This window comes from Platalea leucorodia (assembly GCF_965183815.1).
Source record: "Platalea leucorodia genome assembly, chromosome: 9".
NCBI lineage: Eukaryota > Metazoa > Chordata > Aves > Pelecaniformes > Threskiornithidae > Platalea > Platalea leucorodia.
In genome coordinates, this window is record NC_138831.1 from 16,293,014 (window position 1) to 16,304,600 (window position 11,587).

Here is an 11,587-nt window from a genome sequence, read left to right on the forward strand (position 1 = left end):
GAACATATTTTTTGAAATACACAATTTACAAGAGCGAGGGAAAAAAAAACCTGTCATTTTGTTTGACAGCTACCTTGAGCGTTGTCACACACCTACAAAGGATCAGAATGGATAAATACGTGATGCTTTATTATGGTCCTACCCAGTCAATTGCACCAAATTTGACTTGTTAAGTAAAAATATATTTAAAAAAAAAGGAATAGTAGTCCAAGAATATGCAACACTGAAAAAGTTCTATCAGAGATTTACAAGGTTAACTTCAGGCAGCTTATATAAATACTATAGGAAAAAATAAGCTATAATTAATTAGACTCCTAAATAAATTGAATCAAAGTATTCTGAAAGCAAATGGCTTGTAAGTACTCATATCAGGAAGATAATACAGTTTAGCATTTTATTAGGTTCACTTACAGGATTAAACATAATATTGACTATTCTAATCTGTTCTGAAGAAACTTGAGACCATGAAACCTGTATCATGTTTAAAGCAACTGCTTTGAAAGCTGTACATGCAAAAACCTAGTCCTCCAAAGTCAATGAAGGTATGTTTCTGTAATTCTAAAATATATTTTAAAAAATTAAATACACTTTAATTTCTTTAAGACTGGAAAGAATCTCAAATGAGACTTCATCTTCAAGAGATGAGGAAAGAAACAAAGTAGGCCGTATAGCATAGAAAACCTCAGTGCACTACATTTTACAGAGGCTTAATCAACAATCATTTAAAAGTAACCACTAACACTGTAACTTAGACATAGTCAGAAAATAATACATATAATGTAAAAGATAGCTCAAAACCCCCTAATTTCCCTACACAAAACACATCAAATACACTTATTTTAAGAGACGGGAAAAATAATCTGCTTTAAGACACCTAGTACTGTTTTCTTCCTGGAGCTCCCTAGCTGTACACTGTACAGACTCTAGTACTTACAGTGTCAAATTCTTCCTGCAGTCTTATTTACATTTTTCCTCAGCAAACCTCTGAGGGCAAAACAATCCAAGAGAAATGTCAAGGTCACTTTTAGTCAGACCACAGATATTTTCATCCAGTCTCCATTACTGAGGATTCCAATCACAGAAAGCAGCCAGTATTGTTTTAAAATGCCCTCTCTGTGACCCTGGTTCCTCTGAAGGTCAAGTGCACTATCATTCCCTGTAACCAAGGAAGCAGAATCGACGTGTTCCTGCTGTTTTGCCAGCTGCTGAAGGAGTTTGTCTAATAGTAAGATTAATTTCATCTGGGGAAGATAGTACCAGGTTAGCAAGCTTCCCCCTCCCTCTGTTCTCTGTTCTTAAGCCCCTCAACCTGCTCACTCTCTGTGAACTGTAAAACAGAAAAATGAAATCTGAGAAAAGAGTTTGTCTGTATCTTGAATTATTTTCAAATCAGCAAAATTGAAAGGCAAATCCACCACATTCCCTGTGGAGCATCTTTAGCCTTAAAGTTCATTAAGCTAATGTATTTAACGGAACATAGGCCTTTCTAAACTAGTCCAGGGCCCTCAAATATTAAGTAGCATAATCAGTCTTAATACATTTAAGAATTCATACAGTCAGTTCATGGCACATGTGTGATTAATTAGTTTAACCTCCATAACAAAACATTCATATGAGGCTGCAGTGAAGGCTGACAAATGAGTGAAAACAGAAAATATTTTTAAATTCTTAGCAAGTAAAATTTGTTTTAAGTTACGGTACGTGAAGTTTTGGGAAAAATGACCCTGCACTTGACAAGTTTTACAACAGTAAACTTGAATGCAGTGGACTTCCTACAAAGCCTTATGCAACAAATGCATGACCTACGTGTCTTTAAGTAGCACTGGTATTTTATTTTAACTTCAAGGACTCCTAATCCTAACATTGAAATGTGCTTACTATTGAAATTAGGCTCTTCACTTGATAGAAAACACAATTATCTATTGTACAACTCTCTAAAAATAATATCTGTGAATAATTACTGTAACTACAGGAGTGTATTTACATCATGGGTACAACATAAATGTTAGGTCAACTAATTGTGATCTAGTGTGGGGGAAAGTATTATACCTAAAACATGTGAGAAAACCCAAGGAAATTTTAGTCAGATTTTCCTTGTGCTTATTATCTGACACCACACTTAATAACCTTGTCACTCTAGGCTTTTATTTGTCCAGTTCATTCAGGAATGACATTTATGATACCTGATTAGCAGCTGTCTTTCCTGGGACAAAAACCAAATCCTAAATATAATAACACTTTATCACTACATAACCCTCTGTTCAGAAGTAGACTTCCCAACTCTAACGTTTGGAAGAGCTGTACTGCAAAGGAAGGCAGAATCCTTGTAATGCTTAAGCAGAAGTGATATAAAAACATATAGGAAGAAAAAGAAGACCAAAAGTTGCTTGTTTTCTGAATCGAAAGACAAGCTAGCAAAGTAATCTAAATTTGAAATAAAATACGAAACCTATCAACTATATTATACTAATGTAGTTAGTACTACAGTAGTAACTACTAATGTAGTTAACAGCTTTGTCACAACTGCTTAAGTCACCCACAAAATATCAAAGACTTGAGCAAGAAATGAAATACAAAATATACAAAATGCATCTTTAGCTAAGAGTAATGTTAGATTTTTAGGGCCTGATAATTCTTTTTTTGACGGAACGTTCTCAAGTATTATATGCTGCACAGAAATATAGTTACAAAGGCTTTCACTCTTATTTTTATAGGACATCAACTATGCTACCGTAATAAACATCCACAGCGAAGAAGAATTAATATTTTGTAACTTTAGAGTTTCTAATATTTCCACAGTGACATTCTTATAGAACAATGCTTGCAAGGGTATATATTGTTTAATATAATAGAGGGCCTCTTAAGTTAATGAGAAATTCTGAAATTACTGTACCTAGTAGTTTTCTAAAAACCAGTAGTTTTCTAAAAACACTACTCAGAAATTAGTTCAGATATCTATCATTCTACTTAGGGTCTTATTTTTGTTGTTATATATATGTATTTCATTTATTGGAAATGTCATTGTAAGAATGCCTATGACCTCTCTGGCATGTCTTTGCAGAAGACTGGGATTCTTGTACTGGAATTTTTGCTACTGTGCACAGGGATCATGGAATTCAATCTCTATCAACTGGCGGGAGGGGAAAGGAGCAAAAAGCAATCAGTATTAAACGTAATTTTAGGACTTAAGAAGACTCCACATCTCTCAAAGCAGTTTTCAGATTCACAGCACTAACCAATTCTATCTGGTACAGATTAAAAACATGTCATGCTTAACCACTGTGTGATTTCCTTAGAAGTCCATGAGGATGCAACTGATATTTCCGTTTAGCACTCACATTGCAAACACTAGTTATACGTACGCAGACTGGGAGAACAAAACAATTTCATGAAGCATGCCAACTGTACTTCTGGTATACCACTGGAAGATAGAAGCTGAAGACAAGTGGCATAGCATGGAGAATTGTCTGCTTTGGACCAGTCGGCAGAGGACTGCATTTGCCTGGGCTCTCAAACCAACAAGTATCACTAGCAATAATTTCATATGCTGAAGTGTATATAAATTAATTAATAATGATTTGCATAACCCTAAGGTAGTTCACTTTAATTCTACATTTTAGTTGCAATCCTATTATATTAAATTTCCAGTATATAGGTGTATATATATGAAAAAAAGTATATATAAAATCAGTAGTTTGAAGCTAAGCTTCTCTAGACATTTCATTATTTTTATGTCCTTTGAAACAAATACGGTTTCTTCATAGCCATATACTCAAGTCACATACTAATTTACTAAACTGACTTGCCCATAGCGTACATATACATCTATGTGTGTAGGTGTGTTTGTATGAGCATATGTCTGTACATACTAACCAAATTTTCAATACTTTCTATAGCTTATTTCCCCACCACTACGTTGATAATGAAAGCAGTATTTGAGAAATATATTGAAGGAATAATTGATCGACCACATAGTGAGGGAACTTTTAAAGCCTCTAAGCTTCTCTAACTTAAGTTGAAGAACATTTCCTATATTCATGCCACCAAAAGCCAAAGTAATTTTATTGCTTGAATATACTGGTCAGTTCTCACTAAGCATCAATCAATTTCAGAGACACTATTAATATTATAGAAAAGGGAATAGAAATTAAAGTAAGGCATAGTTCAGCAATCACAGACCAAATATGCTCAACTGCACCCAGAAATTTAAACTATTTTTTACAAGTTTTCTCTCATGAAACAGATAAAGAATTTCAATGAAAAATATGGTACCAAGTTTTACACCATAAAAAATGCTACATCTCAAATCAAATCAGAAAGACTTATTTTTCTATAGATATGTCTCCTAATGAACTTCTTTAGCTATGAAATTAATAATAGGCTTTTATGAAAAAAATATATATATTGCCTGGAAATGTCCAAATATATTTCTTTCACAGATAAATCTAAAAAATGTTGAAGTGATACTCTTTGGAATTAACTGTCCTGACCAGTCGGACCCTTTGTAGAATGGCAGATACAATTCAGATCCACCACAGAAGAACTTGTCTGTAGTTTAACTGCCCTAACAGAATGCTGGTGCAAGATCTTTTATGAGACATATGAAGGCAGCAGTCACAGAAGAAGCTGCAATTCTTGGCATATCTGCATCCTAAGAAAAAAAAAAAAAAAAATCACAGACTGCGTCTTACATAACACCCCAATACCTATATTACACCAGCGGCTATGCCACATCTGGTAACATTCTTGAATTCAGAGGCTGCCAAACTGCCTAAGCCATGGAGGATCTCATTACTCCAATATGCACTTTGTGTGAGGTACCTCTCAGGCTGATGGTATGTCTAGGTCTTACGCAATTAACGGTAACTTGAGAAAAGCTGTATTTGAACTAAAACTTGTTTGAGAAGACTCGGCACCAAAACTCCATCTTGAAAATTCATCCAGAAATGAGAAAATGGCCAATGATAATAAGAAAATATTAAACATAAATGGCCTTATTTTACACTTCATTAATTCTTAAAACAAAGCAAAAACTTATTCCATCAGAACAGCAGTGTTTCTACTCTCCTTTTTCAGCACACTGTGCTTCATCTAGACTTAAACCTAAATTGCTGAACTACTTATGATGTAACGTGTCAGAGAGAGCTGAAGAGGGTCAAGAAAATACTTTATGTATGTGACAAAGATATCCAGTATTTTTTCAGTCCCATTGCAAAACATACTTTCAGAAAGGCCCAAGGTTTTGGCAGGTTCTTATCAGGGCACTGAGGGAACTGAAAGCAACTGAAATGCTCCAGCAATGCAGCTGGTATAAACGAGATCCCAGTAAGCACAGGCCGCACGAGTCATCTCCTCTGACTCTCTCCCTATAGCCTCTGACGGAGAAAAAGGATGCACTGGGAGTAGTTTGTGGCTGTCATGGAACCAGAAGAGGACAGCTTTAGCAACTACTAGAAGTTCTTCCTGGTCACATCAGAGCTGATGTTGGAAAGAGGAAATAGCCCTTATTCCCCCCCACAGTGACAGTTCTGTTTAAAAACCTTGCATTAAAAACTAAGGCACTGCACAGGTAATACATCTCCACTTCATAACCAAATACATTTTTCTTAAACAATATGCAAATCAAATCTAAGTTGGTGCAGCGACTGAACCTCATATATTGCACAGTGATAGTACTAAATAAATACTTGAGAAAAGCAGCGTTACTTATTTTTGCATTAAGGCTAAAGTATTTTTTATGCTTTTCAAAAGCTACTCAGGATGAGGAGGAATTGCTGAAATTCCCTCTGAATCCTCTAGTTGCTCTCTGTTCTCCAATCTCATGAACTGTAAGTAAAGGCAACTGCAGACACTAAAAATGGAACTCTCTCACCCAATCTATTCAGAAATACCCAGTTGGAAAAATGCAACAAGCAACACTGCTATAAAACGTAAGCAAGCAACAGCAGTGAAACCATCTGAAACCATTACAAGGACTATTTTACAAAGTCCTAAAAACAGAATACGTACAAAAATACATGCAATACTGGAGTGCACTCAGTAACTTCCATGATACATTCACAGTTTCATGGAAAACAAACCTGATGAACTATTGCTCAAGAAAGAAAAACAACATACGGCCTACTTGCATGGCAGTCTGATTTGGTGCTTGGCATCATAGTTCTCCCATGCATTACATATGTGGCAATTATGTTGAAAAAATGATGCAGGTTTATAGACAAACCTCCCAATATTTGCCTTAAGTTATCCTGTTTGCAACTTGTCTCTCATCATTCATAACTTAAAATTAAGCGCGTGATTAATGACTCTTTCCCTCCTTCCATTTAATTTTCGATGAAAAATATGATATTCTGAAAAAGCCTCTCATTTTTCAAGGCCAGTGCCAAGTTTCAAGCTACATTTTCTCTGAGAAACAGTGAGTACAAATACAGAATTTAAGCATACTTTAAGAAAACTAGTAATGTATTTACCTGTATAAAAAACTGTATCTGACTGAAGACACAAATAGCAGGCAGCCAGCCATTCATAAAGAAATGGTTCAAGGTTAACATGGTCATAGCATTAATTAAGTCTTAATGAGATAATGCTGCTTATAACTATTTCTCCATGAACAAAGTTTTCATGGTGTTATGCAGTGGACAGGCATATAATTTACGGAGGAGTTGAACACTATAAAGAGATGAAGCCCTCTATTTACCCACCGGCCAGGAAGAAATCACAGAGCTTCATACACTCTTGAGATGGAGCGATCTCTCCAGTGGCAAGATACAACCATCACACTATGTTACCACGGTGCATTTCCTGCACGAGGAATTACAAATGTCACATATTTTATGTGCCTTAGATGTGATTATAGCACTCAAGTTCTACCCAAATAGTATAAGGTTTGCCAGTATTTCCATTACAGGATTTTATTTCCAAGTTTGTTTGGAAGTGTTGTTAAAAAAATGCAGCTTGCCAAATTGATACCTGATATAGCAAACTAGAGTGAAAATTCATTTGTTGATTTTGAGTGTGAAATTTTAGAGTTTTTTGAAACTACTCCTTAGATGTTATTTCCAGGATACTCAGTAGGCCATTTAACACTAAAAAGAATTTTTCAGAAAAAAATTGCTCTAAGTAGGGAATCTCAAATCCATTTCTGAAAACACAATGACACACTTATTTCCTTCATATATAGATCTTCTTGTTGAACTAAAAATATTTTTTAATATCCAGGTGTAATCTTAGTTCAATAGGTCAAAAAAAACCCCAAACTAATGTCTGAAAAGCGGTCTTGTCTACAGAGGTCTCTTAGCCTACTTGCCCTTCATTATTTATGAAATCTCTTGATTATGTAATCATATGATAAATCATAGTAAATTTGAAAGATATTAAACCAGATCATTTTAAACAGAAAAAAATTCTAGTTTATTTTTTGACTGAAGTTTGCATACTGAGATAAATAGGTTATTTTCTATGGCCAAGATCACATGCAGTTTCAGTGTATACGAGTTGATTTAGATATTTTAGCTGTTGAGCATCCAAGCTTCAGTGAATAAAGATCAAGACAAGACATCACTTAATATCACTTTAAGTAGATTTTGTGCTCTTTTTCTCATACATTTAAGCAGAAAATATAAAGCCTGAATTAAATTAATCACCCTACTGTAAATTCAATACAGTGCATAAGTAAAACAGGTAACTTCAAACACTGTTCTGGATTTAGATGACAACTCAAGAGATGAGCAGAAACCTTTCATGTCCAAAATGGTCAAGCTAATGATCAATGACCAGAAATTTTGTTGTATTATTTTCTTAAACAATGCATAATACAGCCAAGTTTCTCTATAGTTCATGTTGTATTTCCTACTTGCATTCCTAATATGGGGGCCACCAGAATGAAGCACGGTAAACAAACCACATATTGGATGCACTGGTTTCTTGTTTGTCCCCAGGTGTAAAGCAATACTGTTCTATAAAGATTTTCTGTTCCATTTATGCTTAATTGTAAACAGCGAGGACTCCCTAATATGTTTTTCATTTCAAAAGCTCATATACCAACTGTTGTGATATCATCTGTCACTCACCTCAGCCACCTGCTGAGTCTCCACTACCTGCTGAGCCAGCACCTCCATATTGGTTGCCATGGTGAAGCAAGATCATTAGAGAACCTGTTTGAAAAGATGCCAGCAACTTCCATCAGGCACAAAAGTTACGTTTTTTTCTTATTATTAAAGAAAGCTCTGCTAAGACTTTTTGATAATTTACAACACTGTTTGATGTATCTGACAAATAAGAAAATATGCCATGGATGCGTGCGTGCCTGTGCACGCACATATGTATACATATATATGTACAGTACATGCAGACTGGAACTATGCTGTTCAAAAAGCTGAGGCACATAGTTATTCTTTTACTTTATAAAGTCTCTAATATACTATGTTATTATTTAAGCTGCAAAAAAGAGATGTTAATTTCATAAATTAGAAAGGACTAATTTGAGTGTCAACTACTGATGCAGTTTGTGGAATTCACAGATCTCTAAGGTGCTTTCCTCAACTCAAGGGAAGAGAAACCTGACAGTTAAACTGCTTCTACACTACGTGCTGAACAAGGAAACAGCCATCTAAGAATGCTGTTTTGAGCAAATTTTTATTAAGTCATTCCATCAAACTGCCATGTTAATCCATAATCTTATGATAATCTTGCACAATAAGGGAAATAAACTGTAGCATCTAAAATGTATTTTCTGTTATCTAAACTATTTTTTTATTCTAGTGTGATAATATTATTGCTCTGAGGAGAAAATACTGCAGAGTTGTTTTATCCTATTGTGAGTGTCTGCACCTTCAACTTTACACTCTGCAGGGCTTAAAAAAAAAAGAAAAAAGCAAACAGAAAAAGGAAGAAACAAGAAAAAAAACACTTCTAATATATTTTTAATGATCATTATTAGGGCTATGTTTCTCCAAGCGTAAATTTAATTAAGATTTCAAATTAATTCATTCAGTTTTTAGCTGTGACTTGCTCATTATAGAGGCAGAGTCCAGATTCTGACCCAGGTATAGGTAATGAAAAGACATTCCTGAATGCTGACCCATTTGATGTTTTATTGAAAACCTTCTGTTGGTACTTGCAAAGCAATCATTTAAGATAAAATTAAAAGACTACAAAAAATAGCAAAACATGTAACAGAAAAATGCACGCATTTCTCCAGCACCAACCCCCCCCATTCAAATGTAACTTCTACAAAGCTAATGTCGTGGAAAATGTCAAAATTCATTAAGGTAAAAAGATTAAATCACATTGTGATAAATTAAATATGAAAATTGTTTTGTATATGTCAATGGAAGACTATCTGTAACAATGCATAATCAAAGTTGAGACATTCCCTATGGAAATCATATTCACGCTAGTTTCTCATATAGCTTGTCATTTTTATTGAAGTGTTTGACTTGCACTGTAAACTTATGAACCATTTCCACCAGACCCATTTAATATTGCAGCTTGTGGATGGTTTCTCAGTTGTTCAGTAACTCCTTTTCAGTGTCTTCTCTTATTTTAAATTCATTTTTAATGTTCAGAAAGGAAGATAACCATATGCTCATGACATGCTCTTTTCTTAGTGCTTTAAGATGAAGGAAGCCCTGAAGATGTGACATTTTGTTCATAAGACTACCTTTCTAAGACCCAATGAAGTCTTTGCTGTAGTAAGGCTCTGACAGATTTGTGGTTGATGTTGTTATCCACCAAGGTTTTTTTGTACTTTTGACCTTCCCAAAACAGCAATAAGCTGAGGCTACCTGATCACATCCAGTCGGAAGCCCAGAGAGCATACACAGCCACGCCAAGTAAGCTTGTTAACGATGTTGACTCCCAGAATGCGACACAAGGCAAAATCCACTTCCTAGCAAAACCCCTGAGCAGCAGAGCTCATAAGGGGAAAAAAAAAAAAAAAATCCCCAAAACAGACCAAAAAAAAAAAAAAAAATGGAACTTAAAAACTGCAAGGAGGCACCTGGAGCACCGGGAAAACATTTTCAATGTAATAGGGCCGGAGACAACTCAGTACGTGTAGATGCGCTGCTGCCCAAAATACGGCATAAAACCATTAATCTCTCCCTACATTGCAGTGAAATGTCAGAAGTCATACACCCCATTTGAGATATGCTATGGGTATGGCCCTACTAGGATGACACGGCCAAAGGCCGAAGTAGAGCTTATTGACATCTGTTCCTTTGTCTTAAGGGAACAGGGTTCTTCGCACTGCGTGCTCGACTCGGCTACATCGAGCAGCAGGCCAGCACGCTTCCCCGCAGCGGGAGCCTGGAGGAGAGAGAAAGGCGGGGCCCGGGGTCCGCCTCTGCCGGCAACCCGTTACGTTGCCACTGTGGCAGGAACCCTTGCAACAATTGATACAACGCAAAGTAACGAGGTCGGAGCCCCGGCCAGGAGCAGCGCCGCCACCTCAGAGCCGCCGCCTGGCGGCAGCCTCCTTCCCGCCGCCTGCCCCCATTGGCTGCGGCGCGCTCGCGCCCGGCGCTGGGGAGCCTTGGGGAGGCTGCCGCCCCGCGCGCCATGCAAACCACACCCCTCCCGCCCGCCTCCCGTTCCGGCCAATGACCTCATCGAAGACGCAGCACTCCCACACACGCCACCGATTGGCTGAGGGAACCGCCTGTAAGGCCGGTGGCCCCGCCTCCCGTGTAAGAAGGAAAACACCCGAGGGACGCGACTGAGCACAAGATGGCGGCGCTGGCTGGCGGCCAAGTCCCAGGCGGGGCTGCTGCCGCCGCCATTAGGCCCCCTCCCCCTCCCCTCCGGTACATCCTTATGTCAGGCTATGAGAGGCCCGGGCATGGCAGTAGGGAAGCGGCCGGTAAGATGGCGGCGGTCTCAGCCCCGTATGCAAAGTACCCGCCGCCCCCTCCCCTCCGCCCTCCCGGTGGCAAAGGTAAAAGGGTCGGGTTCAAGCCGCCGCCTCCGCCCGCTCAGACTCCATCTTCTCTCTCTCTGTGTCCGCGTCCCGAGCTCGTCATCGCCGCGACCATCGCCCCTGCGACCCCCCGGACAGCAGACTGCTCTCACCGAGACCGGACCGGCTCCGACCTCAGGCGGCCCGCATTCCAGCCCAGCGGCTCCGCAACGGGACTCCCGCACCGGATCGACCCAGCGCCCCACAATGGCCCTCTCTCTCTCCAGGAGCCGGAGGCCAGCCTACAGCACGGCTGGCTCTCGCTTACCAGCAAAATACCGGAGCCTTAACATCCCCCCTCCCCTTAAACCGAGCGTTACCCCTCCCCTCTGCCGCTCGCGGGGGTGTCCCGAACAGGGCCCCGATGCCACCTCCCCGCGCCCCCTCCCTCTTCCTGGCCCCAACGAAAGAAACCCAACCGGGCCGCCTCAATTTTAAAAAACGATTTTTTACCTCAGGAATTGGCGCCAAACGTGCCCTGGCGGTGACCCCGACCCGGGCCCAGGCGGGCCGGTGTTGGGGGACGGTGCCCAGCGGCGGCCCTCCCTCCCCCCGTGAGGGCGGCGGCGGTGAGGGGGCTAACGGGGTCCGCGGAGGGGCGGGGGGGGCCGGGTCTGTATTACGGGGCCG

At 39.1% G+C, this 11,587-nt stretch overlaps 1 protein-coding gene across 7 annotated transcripts in view; it reads right to left on the reverse strand.

Moving 5' to 3' along the window:
• The window catches only part of NR2C2 (nuclear receptor subfamily 2 group C member 2), a 38,840-nt gene extending 27,253 nt beyond the window's left edge, over positions 1-11,587 (reverse strand). The window contains exons 1-2 of one of the 7 annotated variants that reach the window (XM_082322312.1): positions 11,411-11,587; positions 8,070-8,153 (exon numbers count right to left, since the gene is read on the reverse strand). In XM_082322312.1, coding sequence (XP_082178438.1) covers positions 8,070-8,129 — 60 coding nt within the window. In that variant the 5' untranslated portion in view covers positions 8,130-8,153; positions 11,411-11,587. Of the gene's footprint in view, positions 1-934; positions 4,648-6,701; positions 6,789-8,069; positions 8,154-11,070; positions 11,389-11,410 lie in introns of those variants that run through there. The other 6 variants (XM_082322307.1, XM_082322308.1, XM_082322313.1 and 3 more) reach the window with 6 other exon arrangements.